Source organism: Dendrobates tinctorius, unplaced genomic scaffold (assembly GCF_039654945.1).
Source record: "Dendrobates tinctorius isolate UK_male_01 unplaced genomic scaffold, ASM3965494v1 ptg000068l, whole genome shotgun sequence".
Taxonomy (NCBI): Eukaryota; Metazoa; Chordata; class Amphibia; order Anura; family Dendrobatidae; genus Dendrobates; species Dendrobates tinctorius.
The window spans coordinates 1510459-1536575 of NW_027361736.1; the positions used below are offsets into that span (position 1 = coordinate 1510459).

A 26117-nucleotide genomic window follows, 5' to 3' on the forward strand; every position below is an offset into this window, starting at 1 on the left:
GTAGGGACTGTCCCACAAGGGTTGCCGTGACGTGGCGGGATGGCTTGTACATTATTTTGATCAAAATTATGTTTACCAAATACCCTTATTATTATTATTATTATTACCTTTATGCATTATTTGCAGTATATTTTTTACTTTTAGTTCAGGATATTTGTGTTTCTTGCTTTTTGTTTTCACATGTACAACTATGTACAATACACATTTAATTGAGTATGCCATATTTGACTATCTTTTACCATTAGACATATGTCTGTTATGTGCAATGCCCATGGGCTGACTGAACGTTGTGCCATGTAGATTTCGAGCACTGGTATCATTTTATTTACCCTGTCCTTGTCTGTCCTGATTGTTGTATCATTGGGGCTTATCCCCCCTATTTTAGTCAACTTGTATACTTGTCAGCACTTGATGTGAGTACTAATAAAATTTATACTTTTGCATATATTTTGGATCCGTTACTCCGTTTTCTCCTTTTTAAGATTAGCATATGGAGTGGTAATCCATGCACAAGGCGTTTTTGGACCATGGTCACCGCCTTGTCTCGTTCTCTGATACTGGGCATTATCATATATGTATTGATTGTATCTGTGTTTTTCACAGAATTTTCCTGCCCAAATATGGATTTTCGTGCACGCGACACGATGTGGGGTGCGCAGCTTAATGATGCTTTCCAGGACAGTAGTGGCGGGGACACTGGTGGTTGCAGCGGTGATATGCAAGCAGCTATGTTGAAATTCAGAGATCTGCTCAGGAAACGCACACGCATATGGTGGAACCATGAATTTCTTGACAAATATATTCAGAATAATCTTATCCCTAGGGGTCTGCGTATCCAGGTCTTCCCCTCTTTCCCCATTCAGGATGATGATTTCAAAGCCAAGTGGGAGGAGTTGGCCAATGTATGTTCTATGGGTTTTTTGGACCTATTGAAAACACAAAATAAAAAAACGCTTACTCTTCTTGAGAGTGAGATCGAAATTATTCAATTGGATTTACAAAAAGGCTTAACTGGGGAATCACTCAAAAAGTTTAACGATGAACTTGATGTTGACCTCCAAAAATGGGCCCAAGAAACACAAGCAACCAAGACGAAGAAACTCAAACGAGATATACAGGATAAATTAACGGCCCATGTGTACAGATGGCGCCATCCTCCTGATAGATCCAGACAGTTACATAGGAGTATGTCACGTTCTAGATCTACATCTATTAAATCCACTGTTTCTGTTGACGACGAGGCATCGGTGCAGCTGTCTCATCCAGGTGGTACCCTCAGCTCCAGCTCTGACCCCGTAACTAAACGTGTGGTTACACGGCAATCTGCCAGAAAGAAGACATACACCGGACGTAATTTTACTGATTACTCAGCTGGTGGCCTTCAGGTAGTTAACCTCTCAACACATGCTCTTACACAACCCCAGTTGGAGGTTTTGAGTCGTGGACTGACTTTCTCCCCCACTAATCCTTTTAACTTTTTTGTAGCACTGAAGGATCTTCACCTGTTCTCCAGAAAGCTACTATTACGCAAGCTACACCATAAGAATATCTCTCAGGAGTCGTTGACGGAGAGTGAGATGGAGGCACTTCGAGTTTTGGAGGATCTTCTCGATGAGCAGACACCACCAAGTAGGAGTAAGTTTCCTCCACACGTTTTGCCGAAATCCACGAGATTCCCCCCCTGTCTCTCAGTCCCGCCATCGACATTTTCACAAAACTAGTCGCAGAGGATTTCAGAAAATTACCATCTAGACGTAAATTTGACAACCTCACATGGAGACAGCGGAAGGCTATCTCCGAATTACAATCACTTTCGGGGGTGGTTTTCAAACCTGCTGACAAGGGGGGGAATGTCGTGGTATGGCCTACACATATGTATGAACGTGAGGCATATAGGCAATTGAGAAACCGTAATACTTACGAAAGGTTATAATATAACCCGACTGCCTCCTCGCTCTCCCTTCAGCGTATTCTTGTTCGAGCTTTGGAGGGGGGTATTATAACCAAAACGGTCTTTGAGGGGCTGATGGTCCGAGCCCCAAAGACACCCACCTTCTATCTCTTGCCTAAGATCCACAAGGACGCCGTCGAGCCGCCTGGCCGTCCGATTGTGTCTGGTATTGAAGGGCTCTGTGACCCAGTATGTAAATTTCTTGACTTCTACCTCAAACCACTGGTTGAATTATTACCATCTTACATTAAAGACACAACGGACGTCCTCACGCGGGTTGACGGCGTCCTTGTGGACGGTCATACCTTTTTGGTGACCGCGGACGTAGAGTCCCTTTATACATGTATTGACCATACCCTCGGTTTGGATGCGGTCCGCCTCTTCCTGGGGATGTCCGACCTGGACGGCCCGATGTGTGGACTACTCCTTGAGCTGCTGCAGTTTGTCCTTACCCACAATTTTTTTGTATTCAAAGATCAATTCTATCTTCAGCGGTGCGGCACGGCGATGGGCGCGGCCTGTGCGCCCTCGTATGCTAATCTCTTCTTGGGTGCCTGGGAGAGATCCATCTTTGGCGACGAGGGCGCGCCGGCCGCTTCCCATGTGCTGTGCTGGCACTGCTATATCGATGATGTTTTATTTTTTTGGGACGGGACGCTGCAGCAGCTCGGGGACTTCATGGCATGGCTCAATGTTAATACTTTTAACATTAGATTGACATTTAAATATGATCTTAAAACTATTGACTTCCTGGACGTCACACTGGAGATCGACGATACACGCCGGATCCAGACTGACGTGTACAGGAAGCCCACTTCTGTCAACTCTTTACTCCATGCCGAGTCCGCACATAACACCTCTACCATCAGGGCCGTTCCTGTCGGTCAGTTCCTCAGGATGAGGCGGATCTGCTCCACCGAGGATGGTTTTGAAAGGCAAGCTAGGGACCTACAGACTCGTTTTCGCAACTGGGGATATAGTAACAGGAGTATACGAAAGGGTTACAGTAGAGCCAGGGCTACTGCCCGTAGGGACTTGCTTTATCCGAGGCGTGATAATACTGGGAGATCTGCTAAGTCAGGTGGATCTGCCCCAATACGTTTCATCTCTACCTTCAATCATGAATGGGAACACATGAGGAGCATTTTGGCCAAACACTGGGCAATTCTTGGCTCGGAGCCATCTTTGGGCCAGGTTATCGGTGATCGTCCTCTGATGACTTCAAGAAGATGTAGAAACTTGAGGGATTTTTTGGTCAAGAGCCATTACATCGCGACGACAACGAACCCCTTTGGATCTACTGGTCCAACTCGGGGGTGTTTTCCCTGCGGCCACTGTGTTGCCTGCCCGAATGTCCTTCGCTGCTCCTCCTTTCAGTCCTCCGATGGTGAAAAAGATTTTCACATCAAACAACACATTTCCTGCAGTAGTACTAATGTCATATACGACGCGACATGTGGGTGCCCACTGATATATGTGGGCCTCACATCAAGAGAATTACGTGTGAGAGTTCGTGAGTATGTTAGGGACATTCGGGCGGCTAAGACAGTGGTCGATCCTACTACCCTTAAGACCATCCCACGTCACTTCAGATCCTCCCATGATTGTGACCCGGGGTCCTTCATGGTAAGAGGTATTGAATGTGTACACTTGGGAATCCGAGCTGGAAATTACAAAAAGGCGTTGGCCCAGAGAGAGGCTAAGTGGATCGTTGCTCTGGATACCATGACCCCCAAAGGACTTAACGAATCTCTGAGTTTCTCCTCATTTTTGTAGCTTCTGCTGTCTCCGCTGCACTCACCACTGTTTTATTTTTTAGGCCCTATCAACGTTCGGTTTGTATGATTTTAACTTTTTGTCTTTTTATATTTTTTTTAGTTTCCCTGTGTTTTCTGTGTTGGCTACATGTGGACTCACTGGTACCATTGTGTGGTGTGGACCCCTCTATTCTGGATGTCCGTACCCACGCCTGCGTTTATTATCTGTTGGATCTGGAAAGAATATCTACCTTCATCATCGTTTCACGGCATATTGATATTATGGAGAATGCGGACACTCCATCGTGTTCGGGTCACTCATCTATTACTATATATAAAAAAAAAAGTTTCTCTGGACTGTTGCATCAATCTTATTGTGTGCCTTTACAATCCTTACTGGTGCTCTGGATTTTTGGTAGCACACACTATCATATAATGTGTTTATATTGTTTGCCCCAATTATGATTGATGTCACTATCTTTACTGTATTTCCTCCATGGTCTGTCTTCGTGACCTTGGTTTATTATTTATTTTTTATTTATTTTATTTTTTTACATTTTTTTTATTTTTTATTTATTTTTTTTTATATATATATATATATATATATATATATATATATATATATATATATATATATATATATATATATATTTTTGTCAACGCAATACACTGCGCAGGCGTCTAGGGTAACGATGCTATCTAGTTTTTCATATGAGTGCGGTTTTGTCCCGCCTTTTTTTTTTTTTTTTTTTTGTGACCATACTATTGATCACTTCCTGGTTTGAGTGAGCTGCACTGCGCATGCTCTGTCCGCTGCCTTTGGTTGGTAGACCTGCCCCATGTGACCGCTTTCAAGTGGGAGGTCTTTCTGCATAAAAACATGGTGGTTCACCTCAGTCAACACTCCCTTGATAAAGCGCCTGTGGCGGGCGCGAAACGTACGTCCGTTGCATGGGCCTTCACCTCCTCTGCTCCCCGGTAAGCAGCCTGCCTTTACTTGTTTCCACACTTCGGTCATTTAGACCGCTGGGCGGGTCGTCTCCCGGGTTCTCTCTGGCACAATTGCGCAGTTTTGATATGCTGATACATATGTTATTAACTATTTAAGAATCCTTTCACATGTCATTGATTCATTTATGTTCAGTGTCCATTGGACTTGCACATTGACCCCTCTGGATGGTTGTTTTTTTGGCGCTCTAGACATGTACAATACACATTTAATTGAGTATGCCATATTTGACTATCTTTTACCATTAGACATATGTCTGTTATGTGCAATGCCCATGGGCTGACTGAACGTTGTGCCATGTAGATTTCGAGCACTGGTATCATTTTATTTACCCTGTCCTTGTCTGTCCTGATTGTTGTATCATTGGGGCTTATCCCCCCTATTTTAGACAACTTGTATACTTGTCAGCACTTGATGTGAGTACTAATAAAATGTGTACTTTTGCATATATTTTGGATCCTTTACTCCGTTTTCTCCTTTTTAAGATTAGCATATGGAGTGGTAATCCATGCACAAGGCGTTTTTGGACCATGGTCACCGCCTTGTCTCGTTCTCTGATACTGGGCATTATCATATATGCAACTTGTAATTTGTCCGGCTGAGTTGCTCAAGGATGTACAGCATCTGTATGCAGTATAGTATCATATTTAATGGGTTGTTATGGGAAAAGCATTACGTGTTATAATATTCAGGTGAAATATGGGGAAAGTAGCACTTTAAAAAAAACTCACAGCATCAGAGCACAGTAACACATCAATAATGCATAAAAGTGTCTGTGAGAAAATATTAAATCCACATGACATTTAATATGTGCACTTTACTACATTCATGTGTGTCACTTAATGATACCACACGGGAGGGGGGATTCATTTCTGTCATGTACTCACTGCTCCTTTCTGGGGGACAGATGATGGCTGGATCTTATGTTACTGGGGATGCTAGATTTCACCCACCATGTCAGCGTCTGCTGAGGTGTTGTCAAGTGGGAAAACTTGCGCATAGCAACCAATCACAGTTCAGCTACTTTTAACCAGCTCTGGTGAAATGAGAGATGCTTAGTGGTTGGTTGCAAGGAAAACTGTTGGTCATAACAACCAATCACAGCTTAGCTTCTTTTGAACAGCTCTGGTGAAATGAAAGATGCTTCGCGATTGGTTGGTGATACACACACGCACATTGATTTTTATATATATATATATATATATATATATATATATATATATATATATATATAAAATGCGTATATACTGTATGTATTCTGTCTTTTCTATTCTAATCTGTCAGTGTGATTTTACAGTAGCCGCATATGTTGTGAGTTCATTTTCCCCTTCATTACTGAGGCCCGATGAACTCCCTCTTCTGGTAAAGAAAGGTAGTGAGCCTGATTATCAAACACCTGAGGCTGATGATGATGACTGGCTGAGTGGAGTTACTGACTGGATATAAGGCTGCCAACGCCCTTCTGCCCTGCGGGTGATTTCTCTGTGGGATCCTTGGAGACCAGTCTGAATTCCTGCTCCTCTAAAGCTAAGTTTGCTGCTCGGCCTTTTGCTTTGGTGCTTTGACTTTGTTTTGCTTTGTTTTTCTGGATTTCTGCCATTCCCTGCTGGGGTGTGCTGAATTCATTTAGCTCTGTCTTCTGAAAATACCTGAGTGCTGATTTAGTTTTTGAAGCCTAGCTGCTTCAGGGCCTTTTTCATATCAGCTTGTTGGCTTATGTCTTTGATAGGGTTTTGGCAGATTGCAGACAGCAGCCTTCCTGTCCTTTCCTATCTAGGTAGTTTTGGGCCCCGTCTTTGCTCAGTCTATCTTTCTGTCTGTGTTAGTATTTTCATCTTGCTTCACCGTCATTATATGTTGGGGGCTGCCTATTGCTTTGGGGGCTGCTCTGGGGCAGTTTAGATTTCCCCTTTCTTTCTTTAGGCCTATGTAATTCTCCGGCTGTGATCGAGGGGTCTAGGGCATCGTAGGAACCCCCCACGGCTACTGCTAGTTGTGTTGATAGGTTCAGGGGTCTGCAATCTGATAGTTGCCAACTTCTCTGGTTTTCTGGACTTAGCTTGTATTTCTGCTTTTGCCTCCTACGGTGACTCATTCATAACAGAATCAACCGCCATACCGCAGATCCTAGGGTACTCAATAGCAGGAAAGAATTGTAAAAAAAAAAAAGTGTGTATATTTTTTCCTCTATATCTCTGAGGCCGTAGGGGGAATTCTTTTTTTTTTTCTCTCAATGGAGATAAAGCAATTGTCTGATCGTGTGGAGCAGCTCGCTGCGGAAGTGCGGGGAATTTCCACCTACCTTGCTCATTCACATGCTGCTGAACCAAAGATTCCTACACCTGATGTATTTTTTGGGGATCGGTCTAAATTTTTTAATTTCAAAGATAATTGTAAATTATTTTTTGCCTTGAAGCCTAACTCGTCAGGGAGCTCCGCGCAGCAGGTTAAAATTGTCATCTCTTTGCTGCGTGGCGATCCCCAGGATTGGGCGTTTTCTTTGAAACCAGATGATCCTATTCTGACTAATGTGAACGCATTCTTTCAAGCTTTGGGGTTGTTGTATGACGAACCTAATGCCATTGATCAGGCTGAAAAGACCCTGCTGGCATTGAGCCAGGGTCGTGATTCTGCAGAATTGTACTGTCAAATTCTGAAAGTGGGCAGTACTTACTACCTGGAATGATAATGCCTTGGCTGCTCTCTTTCGGAAGGGGTTGTCAGAAGCCGTAAAAGATACTATGGTGGGATTTCCTGTTCCCTCTGGTCTTGACGATTCTATGTCATTAGCCATTCAGGTTGATCGGCGTTTGCGCGAACGCAAAGCTGCACGAGAGGTGTTGCCACCTGTTGAACAAATGTCTGAACCTATGCAAGTTTTTTCCAGAGAGCAGCGTCAGGAGTTCAGAAGGCGTAATAAGTTGTGTTTTTTCTGTGGAGATGCCTCGCATATTATTTCTGTCTGTCCTAAACGAGAGAAACGCTTTGCACACATGTTTTCTGTTGGGGGTGTTCAACCTAAGTTTCTTCTGGCTATTACTCTGATCTGCTCCCTGTCCACATTTTCCGCCAAGGTTTTTGTGGATTCGGGAGCAGCCCTAAACCTAATGGACTTGGATTTTGCTAAACGTTGTGGATTTCCGATGACACCTCTGCAGATGCCTATCCCTTTGAGGGGGATTGATGCTACTCCTTTGGCTAAAAATAAACCCCAGTTTTGGACCCAAGTGGTAATGCGGGTCGCCCCAGACCATCAAGAAAATTGCAGATTTTTGGTGTTGCATAATCTGCATGATACTATTGTTCTGGGGTTTCCCTGGTTACAGATTCATAATCCAGTTTTGGATTGGAAATCTGTGTCTGTGGTGAGTTGGGGTTGTCGGTGTGCCTTTAGTGAGGCTCCGGTGTTTTCCACCTCTCCTCAGTCGCATGATGTTCCTGATTATTTGGCGGACTTTTATGATGTATTTAGTGAGAATGAGTCTGAGTCTCTGCCTCCTCATAGGAGTTATGACTGTGGAATTGAACTGAGCCCGGGGTGTAAATTTCCCAAGGGTCGGCTCTTCAATTTATCTGTACCCGAGCACGAGGCTATGCGATCCTATATTAAGGAGGCGTTGGAGAAGGGTCATATTAGACCATCCTCATCACCCTTAGGTGCCGGGGTTTTTTTTGTAGCCAAAAAGGATGGATCATTAAGACCTTGTATTGATTATCGTGCCCTCAACAAAATTACTGTTAATTATCAGTATCCGTTACCCCTGATTTCTGATCTATTCTCCAGAGTTAAAGGTGCTTGCTGGTTTACCAAGCTTGACCTCAGGGGGGCGTATAATCTTATTCGCATTAAGCATGGGGATGAATGGAAGACGGCGTTTAATACTCCGGAGGGACATTTTGAGTACCTGGTGATGCCTTTTGGGCTCACTAATGCCCCTTCTGTCTTCCAGTGCTTCATGAACGATATTTTCCGAGATTTTGTCGATAAATTTTTGATTATTTATCTGGATGATATTTTGATCTTCTCCAAGGATTGGGATTCTCATGTGGAACATATTCGGACTGTGTTCCGGATCTTGAGGGAGAATTCCCTGTATGTCAAAGGATCTAAATGCCTTTTTGGAGTACAGAGGATTTCTTTTTTGGGATTTATTTTGTCCCCGTCAACTATTGAAATGGACCCGGCCAAGGTACAGGCCATTCACGATTGGGTTCAGCCCACTTCTTTGAAGGCTCTCCAGAAGTTTTTGGGTTTTGCTAATTTTTATCGGAAATTTATAGCAAAATTTTCTAGTATTGCCAAGCCATTGACTGATTTGACTAAGAAGGGTGCTGATGTGTTAAATTGGTCTCCGGAGGCTGTTTCTTCCTTACAGGAGCTGAAGGGAAGATTCACCTCCGCCCCGGTTTTGCGGCAACCTGATGTCTCACTTCCATTCCAGGTAGAGGTGGATGCTTCTGAGATTGGTGCAGGAGCTGTTTTGTCCCAAAAGGATCCTGTAACATCTAAAATGAATCCCTGTGCTTTCTTTTCCCGAAAGTTCTCTCCATCTGAACGTAACTATGATGTGGGGAATAGGGAACTGTTGGCCATGAAATGGGCATTTGAGGAGTGGAGACATTGGTTGGAGGGAGCTAAGCATCAAGTCGTGGTCCTCACTGACCACAAGAATTTGATTTACCTAGAGTCGGCTAAGCGCTTGAACCCTAGACAGGCTAGGTGGGCCTTGTTTTTTACACGTTTTGATTTTGTGGTTTCTTTTCTTCCTGGAACAAAGAATGTCAAGGCAGACGCCCTCTCTAGGAGCTTCTTTGCTGATTCTCCTGTGGTGACCAAGCCTGCTACCATCTTAGGCGAAGGGGTAGTTCTTTCAGCCATCTCGCCTGATTTGAGACGTGCTCTGGAAGAGTTCCAGGAGGACAAACCTGAGCGTTGTCCCAGTGGAAAGTTGTATGTTCCTGACCAGTGGAAGAAGAGAGTGATGTCTGAAGTTCATTGCTCTGCTTTGGCTGGTCATCCAGGTATTTTTGGTACTAGAGATCTGGTGAGTCGGTTTTTTTGGTGGCCCTCCTTGTCTCGTGATGTCAGGAATTTTGTGCAGTCCTGTGGGACGTGCTCCCGGTCTAAATCGTGTTCTCGCTCTAGTGGGTTCTTGATGCCTTTGCCTGTCCCCAAGAGGCCATGGACCCATATTTCAATGGATTTTATCTCTGATATGCCTGTCTCTCAGAGGATGACTGTTATTTGGGTGATTTGTGATAGGTTCTCTAAGATGGTTCATCTTGTACCACTCCCTAAGTTGCCGTCTTCCTCTGAGTTGGTGCCCCTGTTTTTACAACAGGTGGTTCGTTTGCACGGGATTCCTGAGAACATTGTATCTGACAGAGGAGTCCAGTTTGTGTCTAGATTTTGGAGAACTTTCTGTTCCAGGCTGGGAATTCAGTTGTCCTTTTCCTCTGCTTTTCACCCTCAGACCAATGGACAGACAGAGAACAAACCAGACCTTGGAGTCATATTTGAGATGTTTTGTTTCTGCTGATCAGGATGATGGGGTTTCATTTTTGCCCTTGGCCGAATTTGCTTTAAATAATAGAGCTATTTGTGCCACTTTGATGTCACCTTTTTTTTGTAACTTTGGGTTTCATCCTCGATTTTCTTCAGGGCAGGTGGAGCCCTCTGCCTGCCCAGGTGTTGACACTGTGGTGGAGAGAATGCACCAGATCTGGGACCAAGTGGTGGATAAGTTATCTCTCTCCCAGGAAAAGGCCCAGCGGTTTTCCAACCGACATAGGACCATTGGTCCCCAGTTTAAGGTTGGTGATATGGTGTGGTTATCATCAAAAAATATTGCTATGAAGGTGGCTTCTCCTAAGTTTAAGCCTAGATTTATTGGACCTTACAAGATTTTGGAGATTATTAATCTGGTCTCTTTTCGTTTGGCTCTTCCTGTCACATTTAAAATCCATAATGTGTTCCATAAATCTTTGTTGAAGAGGTTTGTTGAACCTGTTGTTCTGGGGGTGGCACCTCCAGACCCTGTATTGGTTGAAGGTAACATGGAATATGAGGTAGAGAAAGTACTGGATTCCCGTCTGGCTAGACGGAGACTCCAGTATTTGGTTAAGTGGAAGGGTTATGGTCAGGAGGATAATTCCTGGGTCTCTGCCTCTGATATTCATGCCAAAAGATTGGTGCGTGCCTTTCATCGGGCTCACCCTGATCGCCCTGGTGGCGTAGTTGAGGGTTCGGTGACCCCTCCTCAAGGGGGAGGTACTGTTGTGAGTTCATTTTCCCCTTCTTTACTGAGGCCCGAGGAACTCCCTCTTCTGGTAAAGAAAGGTAGTGAGCCTGATTATCAAACACCTGAGGCTGATGATGATGACTGGCTGAGTGGAGTTACTGACTGGATATAAGGCTGCCAACGCCCTTCTGCCCTGCGGGTGATTTCTCTGTGGGATCCTTGGAGACCAGTCTGAATTCCTGCTCCTCTAAAGCTAAGTTTGCTGCTTGGCCTTTTGCTTTGGTGCTTTGACTTTGTTTTGCTTTGTTTTTCTGGATTTCTGCCATTCCCTGCTGGGGTGTGCTGAATTCATTTAGCTCTGTCTTCTGAAAATACCTGAGTGCTGATTTAGTTTTTGAAGCCTAGCTGCTTCAGGGCCTTTTTCATATCAGCTTGTTGGCTTATGTCTTTGATAGGGTTTTGGCAGATTGCAGACAGCAGCCTTCCTGTCCTTTCCTATCTAGGTAGTTTTGGGCCCCGTCTTTGCTCAGTCTATCTTTCTGTCTGTGTTAGTATTTTCATCTTGCTTCACCGTCATTATATGTTGGGGGCTGCCTATTGCTTTGGGGTCTGCTCTGGGGCAGTTTAGATTTTCCCTTTCATTCTTTAGGCCTATGTAATTCTCTGGCTGTGATCGAGGGGTCTAGGGCATCGTAGGAACCCCCCACGGCTACTGCTAGTTGTGTTGATAGGTTCAGGGGTTTGCAATCTGATAGTTGCCAACTTCTCTGGTTTTCTGGACTTAGCTTGTATTTCTGCTTTTGCCTCCTACGGTGACTCATTCATAGCACGCATATGAATCACCGGCTTTTCAAAGGACACCGGTGCATAAAAATCGGACAGCACTTGCATGGTGCTGTGATTTTTTTTTTTGCGCACCCATTGACTTCTATTGTGGGGTGTGCTCCATTTTCTTATTACAATCACAGCATGCTGCAATTTTTTTTTCCAGCCCGATCGTGATCCGATCCGAGCTGGAAAAAAAAACGCAGATGAACACACAATCGTAGATTAACACTGGTCCGAATTCAATCTGATTTTTTTTATCGGATTGAATTCATCAGATTTCATCACAATTGGACATGAGCCCTAAAACAGATTATACTGAATCTTCTGATACCTTGTTAAGGCATATAGGGGTAATAAGGAAGGTTCCCTGGGATACCCTTGTCAGCTGTAACAGGGAGCCACTGAGGGAACCCTTTGCTATCTAGGATCTCTGGCACTCTTCCAGCATTGCCCCAAGGAAATAGGATTTTAGAAGGCATTTTGAAGCTAGGGAGTGTTGAACCAGCAGCAGTTTAAATCTGACAAGTTGACAACCTTCTCAATGCAGTTTTCTTGTGAGCACTTAAGGTAGACCTTTCATCTCTTCTGATATGCCTGTTTTCTTCAAGATTGCATTGTGGCTTTTTCTGTCTTAGAAATGTAAAAATAAAGGGTCAACTGGCTGTTCCTATCCCGTTTGCAAATTGCAAGTGAAATTAGGCACTCTGACACTGTCCAATCACTGCCTGCAGTGCTGCACACTGTTACGCAACGCATCCTACTGATGAACAATGTTAATACCTATTTATCAATTTCCAGGAGGAATAACATAGTAATGGGACAAAATAAAGTTTTAAAAAAAGATGATTCGGAATTATGTATGGGGAAATGAAGATATTAGCTAAAACTGGACGTATCAGTAGAGCTGATAAATCCTCCCTAACTGAATTCCATATGAAAACACCACTTTAAGCAATCTTGACCATCAACGCCTTGTCTTTATCAGACTCATTTTGTCCATACATATTACACATAGTATAGAGACAACCAACAATAAACACTATACTCTATGCTAGATTTTAATTGGTTATTCAGTCACTATCATCCCTTCCACTTTGGGGAATAAACACAACATAGTGTACAAATATTGCAACTCATGACAGATGGGACATAATGGTAGAGGAGTTATTAGTCTTCCACGTAACACGACCTAGTAAACAGGTAGCTGTTATTGTTCCCATATTGACCAGTATACGTGGGGTCAGCACAGTATGCGCCAGATAAAACACAAGGGGAAGTCTGATCACATTGGAGCGACCAGGACTAATTATAGTGGTTTGAAAAAACCACTCTATTGTAATCCGATGATCTTCTTCTTCTTGATCTTCTTCTTCTTCTTCTTCTTCTCGCAATTAATGCGGCCCTAACCGCTACACGCACAGACTCCGTTGAGGTGTCGTTTCGAAGCCAGTGTCCATGAGAGGTGTGCTAAGTATTTTTTGTGTCGATCAGATTTGTAGTTTTTGCGCAATTTGCGTTTGAAAATTTTTTTTCCCGTCATTGGAATGCACTGTCTCCAATGCTTTTCAATGGGTAATGGCAAAACGTGCCCTGAGGCGATTGAAATGGCAGTTGAGCTCATTGATATGCGCAGGCAGACCCAGTTACTATGCCAACGCCTACGAACGTCACATGACATCCCAAGGACAGAGCTTCTGCCACATAATATCAGCTCTTAAAGTGAAACCCACAGCACAAATGCAAATCTAGCTTCATCACATGACACATGCCCCTGAGAGAGAATGTGCGACAAAGTGGATTTAGAAGCCCAGTGAGCCACCCTGGCTCTTAAAGGGCCGACGTGCCACAGTGATTCTTAAAGGGCCAGCGCACCGAAATAAGTCTTAAAGGGCCGGCGCGCCAAATCGAAAGCTGAGTGACCCCGGCCTCCAAATCGGAGGCTGAGCCACCCCGGCCTCCAAATCGGAGGCTGAACCACCTCGGCCTCCAAATCGGAGGCTGAGCCACCCCGGCCTCCAAATCGGAGGCTGAGCCACCTCGGCCTCCAAATCGGAGGCTGAACCACCTCGGCCTCCAAATCGGAGGCTGAACCACCTCGGCCTCCAAATCGGAGGCTGAACCACCTCGGCCTCCAAATCGGAGGCTGAACCACCTCGGCCTCCAAATCGGAGGCTGAACCACCTCGGCCTCCAAATCGGAGGCTGAACCACCTCGGCCTCCAAATCGGAGGCTGAACCACCCCGGCCTCCAAATCGGAGGCTGAACCACCCCGGCCTCCAAATCGGAGGCTGAACCACCCCGGCCTCCAAATCGGAGGCTGAACCACCCTGGCCTCCAAATCGGACCCAGTGTAGCCCCGCTCAAAAAATCAGACCCAGAGTAGCACAGCCCACCAAATCTGATCCTGAGGGGCCCCGCCCACCAAATCAGACTCCGAGTGGCCCCGCCCACCAAATCGGACCCTGAGGAGCCCCGCCCACCAAATCAGACCATGAGAAGCCCCGCCCACCAAATCGGACCCAGAGTGACCCCGCCCACCAAATCGGACCCAGAGTGGCCCCGCCCATCAAATCGGACCCAGAGTGGCCCCGCCCATCAAATCGGACCCTGAGGGGCCCCGCCCACCAAATCGGACCCTGAGGAGCCCTGCCCACCAAATCGGACCCAGATTGACCCCGCCCAGCAAATCGTACCCCGAGGAGCCCCGCCCACCAAATCGGACCCAGATTGACCCCGCCCACCAAATTGGACCCTGAGGGGCCCCGCCCACCAAATCGGACCCTGAGGGGCCCCGCCCACCAAATCGGAACCTGAGGGGCCCCGCCCACTAAATCGGATTCTGAAAGGCCCCAACCACAAAATCCGACCCTGAGGGGTCCCACCCACAAAATCGGACCCTGAGGGTCCCCGCTGACCAAATTGAACTCTGAGGGTCCCCGCCCACCAAATCGGACCCAGAGTGGCCCTCCCACCAAATCAGACCTAGAGTGGCCCCGCTCACCAAATCGGGCCCCGAGGGGCCCCGCCCACCAAATCGGACCCCGAGGGGCCCCGCCCACCAAATCGGACCAAGAGGGATCCCGCCCACCAAATCGGACCCCAAGGGTCCCCGCCAACCAAATTGGACCCTGAGGGGCCCCACCCACCAAATCAGACTCTGATAGATCCCACCCACCAAATCAGACCCTGAGGGGCCCAGCTCACCAAATCAGACCCTGAGGGGCCCCGCCCACCAAATCGGACCCTGAGGGGCCCCGCCCACCAAATCGGACCCTGAGGGGCCCCGCCCACTAAATCGGATTCTGAAAGGCCCCAACCACAAAATCCGACCCTGAGGGGCCCCACCCACAAAATCGGACCCTGAGGGTCCCCGCTGACCAAATTGAACTCTGAGGGTCCCCGCCCACCAAATCGGACCCAGAGTGGCCCTCCCACCAAATCAGACCTAGAGTGGCCGCACTCACCAAATCGGACCCCGAGGGGCCCCGCCCACCAAATCGGACCCCGAGGGGCCCCGCCCACCAAATCGGACCCAGAGTGGCCCTCCCACCAAATCAGACCTAGAGTGGCCGCACTCACCAAATCGGACCCCAAGGGTCCCCGCCAACCAAATTGGACCCTGAGGGGCCCCGCCCACCAAATCAGACCCTGAGGGGCCCAGCTCACCAAATCAGACCCTGAGGGGCCCCGCCCACCAAATCGGACCCAGAGTGGCCCCGCCCACCAAATCGGACCCAGAGTGGCCCCGCCCACCAAATTATACCCTGAGGGGCCCCGCCCACCAAATTATACCCTGAGGGGCCCCACCCACAAAATTGGACCCTGAGGGGCCCCGGCCACAAAATTGGACCCTGAGGGGCCCCACCCACAAAATCGGACCCTGAGGGGATCCGGCCACAACATCGGACCCTGAGGGGCCCTACCCACAAAATCGGACCCTGAGGGGCCCTACCCACAAAATCGGACCCTGAGGGGCCCCAACCACAAAATCGGACCCTAACGGGCCCCGGCCACAAAGTCGGACCCTGACGGGCCCCGGCCACAAAATCGGACCCTGAGGGGCCCCGGCCACAAAATCGGACCCTTAGGGACCCCACCTACAAAATTGAACCCTGAGGGGCCCCAACTACAAAATCGGATCCAGAGGGGCCCCACCCACAAAATTGGACCCTCAGGGGCCCCGGCCACAAAATCGGACCCTGAGGGACCCCGGCCACAAAATCAGATCCTGAGGGACCCCGGCCACAAAATCAGATCCTGAGGGGCCCCAACCACAAAATCGGACCCTGAGAGGCTCCGGCTGCAAAATCGGACCCTGAGGGGCCCCAACCACAAAATCGGACTCTGAGGGGCCCCGCCCACCAAATTAGACCCTGAAGGGCCCCACCCTCAAAATCAGACCCTGAGGGGATCCAGCCACAAAATCAGACCCTGAGGGGCCCCAGCCACAAAATCGGACCCTGAGGGGCCCCACCCACAAATCCAGACCCTGAGGGGACCCGGCCACAAAATCGGACCCTGAGGGGCCCCGCCAACCAAATCGGACTCTGAGGGGCCCCACCCACTAAATCGGATTCTGAAAGGTCCTAACCACAAAATCGGACCCTGAGGGTCCACGCTGACCAAATTGAACTCTGAGGGATCCCGCCCACCAAATCGGACCCCGAGGGTCCCCGCTCACCAAATTGGACCCTGAGGGGCCCCGCCCACCAAATCAGACTCTGATAGATCCCGCCCACCAAATCAGACCCTGAGGGGCACCGCTCACCAAATCGGACCCTGAGGGGCCCCACCCACCAAATCGGACCCTGAGGGGCCCCGGCCACAAAATCGGACCCTGAGGGGCCCCGGCCACAAAATCGGACCCTGAGGGGCCCCACCCACAAAATCGGACCCTGAGGGGCCCCGGCCACAAGATTGGACCCTGAGGGGCCCCAACCACCAAATCGGACCCTGAGGGGCCCCGGCCACCAAATCGGACCCTGAGGGGCCCCACCCACCAAATCGGACCCTGAGGTGCCCCACCCACAAAATCGGGCCCTGAGGGCCCCACCCACAAAATCGGACCCTGAGGTCAAAGTGGCCCTTGAGAGGCACCCACAGTTAAAACGGATCCTGAGTTGAAAGTCTTGCAGGTGCAGCAGGCAAGTCTCTCTTAAAGGGGCAGCCTGGGCAGCATTTCAAACCACTATCTGTACTTCCTTCAGGAAATACACATCTAGTTATAGTGGTTTGAAAAAACCACTATATTGTAATCCGAACGCTGCTAACTTATTCTTCTTATTATTATTATTGTTCAGTTGATTTCCGCAATTAATACAGCCCGAAGCGCTACACGCACAGACTCCGTTGAGGTGTCGTTTCGAAGCCAGCATCCATGAGAGGTGTGCTAAGTATTTTTCGTGTCGATCGGATTTGTAGTTTTTGCGCAATTTGCGTTTGAAAAATTTTTTTCCCGTCATTGGAATGCACTATCTCCAATGCTTTTCAATGGGAAGCTTAAAACATGCCCTGAGGCGATTGAAATGGCAGTTGAGCTCATTGATATGCACAGGCAGAACCAGTTACTATGCCAACGCCTACGAACCTCACATGACAACTCCAGAACAGAGCTTCTGCCACATAATGTCAGCTCTTAAAGCGAAACCCACAGCACAAATTGAAATCTAGCTTCATCACATGACACATGCCCCTGAGAGAGAATGTGCGCCAAAGTGTATTTAGAAGCCCAGTGAGCCAAACTGGCTCTTAAAGGGCCGAAGCGCCAAAGTGATTCTTAAAGGGCCACCGCACCGAAATGAGTCTTAAAGGGCCGACGCGCCAAATCGAAAGCTGAGTGACCCCAGGCTCCAAATCGGAGGCTGAGCCACCCTGGCCTCCAAATCGGACCCAGAGTGGCCCCGCCCACCAAAAACGGACCCAGAGTGGCACAGCCCACCAAATCGGACCCAGAGGGGCCCTGCCCACCAAATCGGACCCAGAGGGGCCCTGCCCACCAAATCGGACCCTGAGGAACTACGTCAACCAAATCGGACCCAGAGTGACCCCGCCCACCAAATCGGACCATGAAGGGCCCCGCCCACCAAATCGGAAGCAGAGGAACCCCGCCCACCAAATCGAACCCTGAGGGGCCCCGCCCACCAAATCGGACCCTGAGGGGCCCCGCCCACTAAATCGGACCGAGAGAGGACACGCCTACCAAATCGGACCCTGAGGAGCCTCGCCCACCAAATCAGACCACGAGGGGCCCCGCCCACCAAATCAGACCCTGAGGGCCCCCGCCCACCAAATCGGACATAGAGTGGCCCCGTCCACCAAAATGGACCCTGAGTAGACCCGGCCACAAAATCAGACCCTGAGGGGCCCCAACCACAAAATCGGACCCTGAGGGGCCCCACCCACAAAATCGGACCCTGAGGGGCCCCGGCCCCAAAATCGGAACCTGAGGGGCCCCGGCCACAAAATCGGACCCTGAGGGGCCCCAGCCACAAAATCGGACCCTGAGGGGCCCCGGCCACAAAATCGGACCCTGAGGGGCCCCGGCCACTAAATCGGACCCTGAGGGGCCCCGGCCACTAAATCGGACACTGAGGGGCGCTGGCCACAAAATCGGACCCTGAGGGGCCCCAACCACGAAATCAGACCCTGAGGGGCCCCGGCCACAAAATCGGACCCTGAGGGCCCCCAACCACAAAACTGGACCCTGAGGGGCCCCAACCACAAAATCGGACCCTGAGGGGCCCCAACCACAAAATCGGACCCTAAGGGGCCCCGGCCACAAAATCGGACACTGAGAGACCCCGGCCATAAAATCGAACCCAGAGGGGCCCCATCCACAAAATTGGACCCTGAGGGGCCCTGCCCACAAAATCGAACCCTGAGAGGCTCCGCCCTCAAAATCGGACCCTGAGGGGCCCCAGCCACAAAATTGGACCCTGAGAGACCCCGCCCACCAAATCGGACCCTGAGAGGCCCCGCCCACAAAATCGGGCCCTGAGGGGCCCCGCCCTCAAAATCGGACCCTGAGTAGACCCGGCCACAAAATCAGACCCTGAGGGGCCCCAACCACAAAACCGGACCCTGAGGGGCCCCGGCCACAAAATCGGATCCTGAGGGGCCCCACCCTCAAAATCGGATCCTGAGGGGCCCAACCCTCAAAATCGGATCCTGAGGGGCCCAACCCTCAAAATCGGATCCTGAGGGGCCCAACCCTCAAAATCGGATCCTGAGGGGCCAAACCAACAAAATCGGACCCTGAGGGGCCCCAGCCACAAAATCGGACCCTGAGGGGCCCTACCCACAAAATCAGACCCTGAGGGGCCCTGGCCACAAAATCGGAACCTGAAGGTCCCCGGCCACAAAATCGGACCCTGAGCGGCCCATCCACAAAATCGGACCCTGAGGGGCCCCAGCCACAAAATCTGACCCTGAGGGGCCCTGGCCACGAAATCGGACCCTGAGGGGCCCCGGCCATGAAATCGGACACTGAGGGGCGCTGGCCACAAAATCGGACCCTGAGGGGCCCCAACCACGAAATCAGACCCTGAGGGGCCCCGGCCACAAAATCGGACCCTGAGGGCCCCCAACCACAAAACCGGACACTGAGGGGCCCCAACCACAAAATCGGACCCTGAGGGGCCCCAACCACCAAATCGGACCCTGAGGGCCCCCGCCCACAAAATTGGACCCTGAGGGTCCCCGCCCTCAAAATCGGACCTTGAGTAGACCCGGCCACAAAATCAGACCCTGAGGGGCCCCAACCACAAAATCGGACCCTGTGGGGCCCCACCCACAAAATCGGATCCTGAGGGGCCCAACCAACAAAATCGGACCCTGAGGGGCCCCAGCCACAAAATCAGACCCTGAGGGGCCCCAACCACAAAATCGGACCCTGAGGGGCCCCGCCCACAAAATTGGACCCTGAGGGTCCCCGCCCTCAAAATCGGACCCTGAGTAGACCCGGCCACAAATTCAGACCCTGTGGGGCCCCGGCCACAAAATCGGACCATGAGGGGCCCCACCCTCAAAATCGGATCCTGAGGGGCCCAACCAACAAAATCGGACCCTGAGGGGCCCCAGCCACAAAATCGGACCCTGAGGGGCCTCACCCACAAAATCGGACCCTGAGGGGCCCCGGCCACAAAATCGGACCCTGAGGGGCCCCGGCCACAAAATCGGACCCTGTGGGGTCCAGGCCACAAAATCGGACCCTGAGGGGCCCCTCCCACAAAATCAGACCCTGAGGGGCCCCGGCCATAAAATCAGACCCTGAGGGGCCCCGGCCACAAAATCGGACCCTGAGGGGCCCCGGCCACAAAAACAGACCCTGAGGGGCCCCACCCACAAAAACAGACCCTGAGGGGACCCACCCATAAAATCGGACCCTGAGGGGCCACACCCACAAAATCGGACACAGAGTCCACACCCACAAAATCGTACCCTGAGGGGCCCCACCCACAAAATCAGACCCTGAGGGGCCCCACCCACAAAATCGGACCCTGAGGGGCCCCACCCATAAAATCAGACCCTGAGGGGACCCACCCACAAAATCGGACCCTGAGGGGCCACACCCACAAAATCGGACCCTGAGAGGCCACACCCACAAAATCAGACCCTGAGGGGCCCCACCCACAAAATTGGACCCTGAGGGGCCACACCCACAAAATCGGACACAGAGTCCACACCCACAAAATCGTACCCTGAGGGGCCCCACCCACAAAATCAGACCCTGAGGGGCCCCACCCACAAAATCGGACCCTGAGGGGCCCCACCCATAAAATCAGACCCTGAGGGGACCCACCCACAAAATCGGACCCTGAGGGGCCACACCCACAAAATCGGACCCTGAGAGGCCACACCCACAAAATCAGACCCTGAGGGGCCCCACCCACAAAATTGGACCCTGAGGCCAAAGTGGCCCCTGAGAGGCACCCACATTTAAAACGGATCCTGAGTTGAAAGTCTTGCAGGGGCAGCAGCCAAGTCTCTCTTAAAGGGGCAGCCCAGGCAGTATTTCAAACCACTATCTGTACTTCCTTCAGGAAATACACATCTAGTATTAATGTTGTAATCCGAGCGCTGCTAACTTATTCTTTTTATTCAGCTGATTTCCGCAATTAATGCGGCCCGAACCGCTACACGCACAGACTCCGTTGAGGTATCGTTTCGAAGCTTGCGTCCACAAGAGGTGTGCTAAGTAATTTTTATGTCGATCGGATTTGTAGTTTTTGCGCAATTTGCGTTAGAATTTTTTTTTTCCCGTCATTGGAATGTATTGTCTCAATTCTTTTCAATGGGGAAATTTTGCCATAGAGTAAACATGCCCTGAGGCGATTCAAATGACAGTTAAGCTCATTGATATGCGCAGGCAGACCCAGTTACTATGCCAACGCCTACGAACTTTACATGACGACCCCAGGACACAGATTTTGGCAGATAATATCAGCTCTTAAAGAGAAACCCACAGCACAAATGAAAATCTAGCTTCAACACATGACGCATGCCCCTGAGAGAGAATGTATGCCAAAGTGGATTTAGAAGCCCAGTGCGCCAAGCTAGCTCTTAAACGGCCAACGCGCCTAAGTGATTCTTAAAAGGCTGGCGCACCAAAATGAGCCTTAAAGGGCCAGCACGCCAAATCGAAAGCTGAGTGACCCCAGGCTTCAAATCAGAGGCTGATCGACCCTGGCCTACAAATCGGAGGCTGAGCCACCCAGGCCTCCAAATCGGACCAGGAGAGGCCCCGCCCACAAAATCGGACCCTGAGGGGATCCTGCCACAAAATCAGACCCTGAGGGGTCCCGGCCACATAATCGGACCCTGAGGGGCCCCACTCACAAAATCGGACCCTGAGTGGCCCCACCAACAAAATCGGACCCTGAGGGGCCACACCCACAAAATTGGACCCTGAGGGGCCACACCCATAAAATAGGAGCCTGAGGGATCCCGGCCAACAGTTCAAGCCCTGAGGAGCCCAGGCCAAGGAATCAGATCCTGAGGGGCCCCACCCACCAAATCAGACCCTGAGGCCAAAGTGGCCCCTGAGAGGCACTCACAGTTAAAACGGATCCTGAGTTGAAAGTCTTGCAGGGGCAGCAGGCAAGTCTCTCTTAAAGGGGCAGCCCGGGCACCATTTCAAACCACTATCTGTACTTCCTTCAGGAAATACAAATCTAGTATTATTATTATTCAGTTGATTTCTGCAATTAATGCGGCCCAAACCACTACACGCACAGACTCCATCGATGCTTCGTTTCAAAGCCAGCGTCCACGAGTGGTGTGCTAAGTATTTTTCGTGCCATTCGGATTTGTAGTTTTTGCGCAATTTGCGTTTGAAAAAACATTTTCCTCAATGCATTTCAATGGGAAAATTTTGCAATAGGAATACATTGGGCAGTCGTGAGGCGATGCAAATGGCAGTTAAGCTCATTGATATGCGCGGGCAGACCCAGTTACTATGCCAATGCCTACGAACTTTACATGACCCCACATGGTCAGCGCACCAAAATGAGTCTTAAAGGGCCGGTGCGCCAAGTCGAAAGCTGAGTGACCCCAGGCTCCAAATCGGAGGCTGATTGACCCCAGCCTACAAATCGGACCTAGAGTGGCCCCGCCCACCAAACTGTACCCTGAGGGGCCCCGCCCACCAAATCGGACCCTGAGGGGCCACACCCACAAACTCGGACCCTGAGGGGCCACACCCACAAAATTGGACCCTGAGCGGCCACACCCACAAAATTGGACCCTGAGGGGCCACACCCTCAAAATCGGACCCTGAGGGATCCCGGCCACAAATTCAAGCCCTGAAAAGCACAGGCCACCGAATTGGATCCTGAGGGGCCCCACCCACCAAATCAGACCCTGAGACCAAAGTGGCTCCTGAGAGGCACCCACAGTTAAAACGGATCCTGAGTTGAAAGTCTTGCAGGGGCAGCAGGCAAGTCTATCTTAATGGGGCAGCCCAGGCACCATTTCAAAGCACTATCTGTACTTCCTTCAGGAAATACACATCTAGTTATTTACTGAAAGCCAGGAACACAGACAGCAGCAAAGCTGAGAAAGTCGACAGCTTGGCCCAAATATTCCATGTAGGACACCGATCTACAAATTCTAGTGTTCTTTTTGAGAAGGAGCAAACACAATTACCACAAAGCTCTTCACTTAATTACTGTAGAAGATCTTTACCACTTCGATAGGACATGCTAGTGGAATTGGACGATCCCGACATACTGAGGTCAATACAGGTCATTTTACATATTTAATAAAGTCAAATAAAATAAATACCGTATTTTTACTTTAGTTTCTGAAAGGCATTAAAAACTTCTCTTCTGCATCCCAACAAGTCAGGTAAGAGTTCTGTACTGTAAACGCTAACATTTACGGTTAATAGATTGACCACTATATTGTTGAAATATAATAATCCAGAATATCACAGAAAAAGATTAACTTATTTGTACAAATCACAGAAAATTACATTTGTAATAAAAACACTATACAATGTAAACAGATATGTAAGAAGCTATATAATAACTGTCATGCTCGCCATGTCTGTGATATCCGCCATGTTTGCCATGTCTGTTTTGTATCAAGAACTCCTGGAGCGATGTGCATGCGCATATCTTGTCTGCTATCCTGCATGTTCCCTAGAGCAGTGTGCACTCACCTCATATCTGCTGTGCTGCAAGATGCCTGCGTTTCTGCTTTGCCTTCTGTGATCTTCTCGTCATGTCTGAAACCTTGATCATGTGACGTTTACTAAGATCCTGCACTGCCTGGTTCTGCAATCATCCCGTCATGTCTAAAACATTGATCATGTGACGTTTCCTAAGATCCTGCACTGTCTGGTTCTGCAATCATCTCATCATGTCTGAAACTCTGATCATGTGTCCTTCCTAGGATCCTGCACTGTCTGGTTCGGTGATCATCTCGTCATGTCTGAAACCCTGATCATGTGACTGCGCCCTGTGATCCTGGAGCATCTGAACTAGGAAATTCTACCCTGGTCCTGACCCGGAAGAGGAGGTGCTATGCCCTATATCAGACCGCCCCTTCCTATGCTCAGGGCCTGAGTATTGTGTTGCTTCTCTGTATGGCTGTTTGGTCTGTGGGGTTGCTCCCTCTATTCTGTGCCCTTGCACTTTGCTCTGTCGTGCGTCTCTGCACACACTCCGTGCTCGTACTCCATCTCTTGTCCTGTGCCTTGTCTTATGTTTGACCATTGTGCCATGTTCGTCCTTGTCCTGCTTGGACTTGTAGTCCTTCTGTTATTCTCTGCCTTGCCTGTTTTCGCTATGCCTTGTTTCGTGCCTTGCTCTGCCTTGTTCCTCCCTATGGTCTCAGTCTTTGCTTGCTCTGCCTCGCTCTCTCCTATGGTGCTCTGTAGTGCTCCTTGGCACACGCACCATCCCTCCTTCCTTTTCCTTTTGTGCTCTTTTCCATGTCTAGTCCCAAGGCTCTGGGCTTCGGCCTAAGCTCCGCTGCTAGACTCTTTCCTATTATGCTCTCTTGCACGTCTCTAGGCTAGTCCCAAGGTTCTCCTTTGGCCCGGCTCTGGGCTTCGGCCTACGCTCCGCTGCTAGCTCTGTTCTTGCTCTGACCTGATTCCGTGTTTCTGCCTATGCTTCCGTCCCTGGTTCCGTACACTGCCTAAGCTCTGTCTTGTTTCTCGTCTTGTCTTCCCTCGCTCTGTTTCTTCGTGTGCCCTTTGCATGCGCCTGGCCTTCCTAGCCTCCTGTTTGTGCCTCAGCCATGCCCGCCCTAGCCGTGCCCGCCTGCTTGTGCCTCAGCCGTGCTCGTCGGTCAGTGACAGCTGTGTCGCCTGCCATGCCTCAGTCGGGTTCGCTGGAGTCTTGCCCGTCTGTCAGTGCCGCAGCCCGTGGTCAGCTAGCCAGTGCCCCAGCCGTTCCCTCTGTGCTCCCTTGCACCTCACGCTGTTTCTGCACTGTGCTCTACGTGCTCTCTATAGCACGCACAGGCCTCGCCTGCCCATGGCATACCTCCCCGTGCTTCTTTAAAAGTGCGCGCAGGCTTTGCCATGTCCCCTGTCGTGCCCTCTTGCACGCACAGGCCCAAACCCTGTCCTGGAACCCTGACCCTGGCGTGCCTCTCTGCACGCGCAGGACTCTGCCTCGCCTGACCCTGGCGTGCCTCTCTGCATGCGCAGGACTCTGCCTCGCCTGACCCTGGCATGCCTCTTTGCACGCGCAGGACTCTGCTTTGTTACCTTCTGCCTTGGCGTGTCTCTACACACGCACTCTGTCTTACCTTGTGCTTTGGCGTGTCTCTACACACGCACCCTGTCTCGTTTTGTGAACCCTGGCGTGTCCCCTACACACACACCTCGCTTTGAACCCTGGCGTGTCCCCTACACACGCACCTTGCTTTGAACCCTGGCATGTCCCCTACACACGCACTTAGCCTTGGACCTTGGCGTGTCCATGCCTGGATATCTGTCGTGCCTCCTTGCCTGAACCCTGGTTTGCCTGCCGGATCCTGGAACCTGCCGATCGCTGCCAGAGATCGCAAGCTGGATGACTGCGGCCTGATGTCCGGAGCTGATGTCCGCAGCCTGATGCCTTGATAATGTCGATCATTGCCAGTGGTCCGGCGTCCGATGCCATTGTGCCTTTACCTGTACCTAGGCGTGCCTCCTGGCACATACTATGCTATGGACCTTGGCGTGCCCACGCGCGCACCTTGCACGTTTTGCTTGTTTTCACGTTTGCACTGAGTGTAATCCTGAAGATCTTAATGATGATACCTTGCACTTACATTTTGTCTTGTCTTGCTTCCTGCTCGTCCTTGTCATCAGACACTCATCTAGTGACCCCTGAGCCAGCCGTCTGGTCCCAGCAGTCGTGGTGGCTCACCCCCTTGGTCTTGCCCCTGACACTCCCTGTACAGGGGGTGGTTTCTCACTAGGTCAGCTCGCCCTAGGTGGGTGGGTGCCACGGCCCAGAGGGTCCACTCTAAAAGGAAAATGGGCTCAGCAGAAGCCGAGTCCGTCACAATAACTATGGGGTAGAGGTAAAATACTGTAATCAGTCCTCAGCATATTAGAAAACACAAATAATCTGATCATTCTATTTACAAACAAGGGATAATCACATGCAAAGAGCAGCTTCAAATCCTAAATATATAATCTTTTTTACTCATTTCTCACAATCAGATGCAAAAACAAAAATTGCTGTGTTGTTCTTCAACATTTAATAATTAGACAAGGTTCTCATTGCCACATTTCACAGTCTATATACAGACTGGAATGCACAGACTGACTTTGGATATCCTGACCCAAACTTAGTCTCATAACCATGTAGTAGATCTTAACCCCT

The 26117-nt window shown here is 49.9% G+C and overlaps 1 protein-coding gene across 1 annotated transcript; it reads left to right on the forward strand.

The window, feature by feature from the left end:
• Nucleotides 1-435: 435 nt before the first annotated feature.
• LOC141095176 (uncharacterized) lies at nt 436-22982 on the forward strand. Its single transcript, XM_073581055.1, has 3 exons — nt 436-1635; nt 3830-4067; nt 22787-22982. Exons 1-3 carry the CDS (start codon nt 528-530, stop codon nt 22980-22982), a joined length of 1542 nt encoding a protein of 513 aa, XP_073437156.1. The 5' UTR covers nt 436-527.
• The last annotated feature ends 3135 nt before the right edge of the window (nt 22983-26117 follow it).

Coding starts and splice junctions, on each gene's coding strand:
- LOC141095176 (XM_073581055.1), top strand. CDS start 528: ATGGTCACCGCCTTGTCTCGTTCTCTGATACTGGGCATTATCATATAT. Junction 1,636..3,829: donor GCAGACACCACCAAGTAGGA/GTAAGTTTCCTC, acceptor TATTTTTTTTAG/TTTCCCTGTGTTTTCTGTGT. Junction 4,068..22,786: donor AAAAAAAGTTTCTCTGGACT/GTTGCATCAATC, acceptor TACTTCCTTCAG/GAAATACACATCTAGTTATT.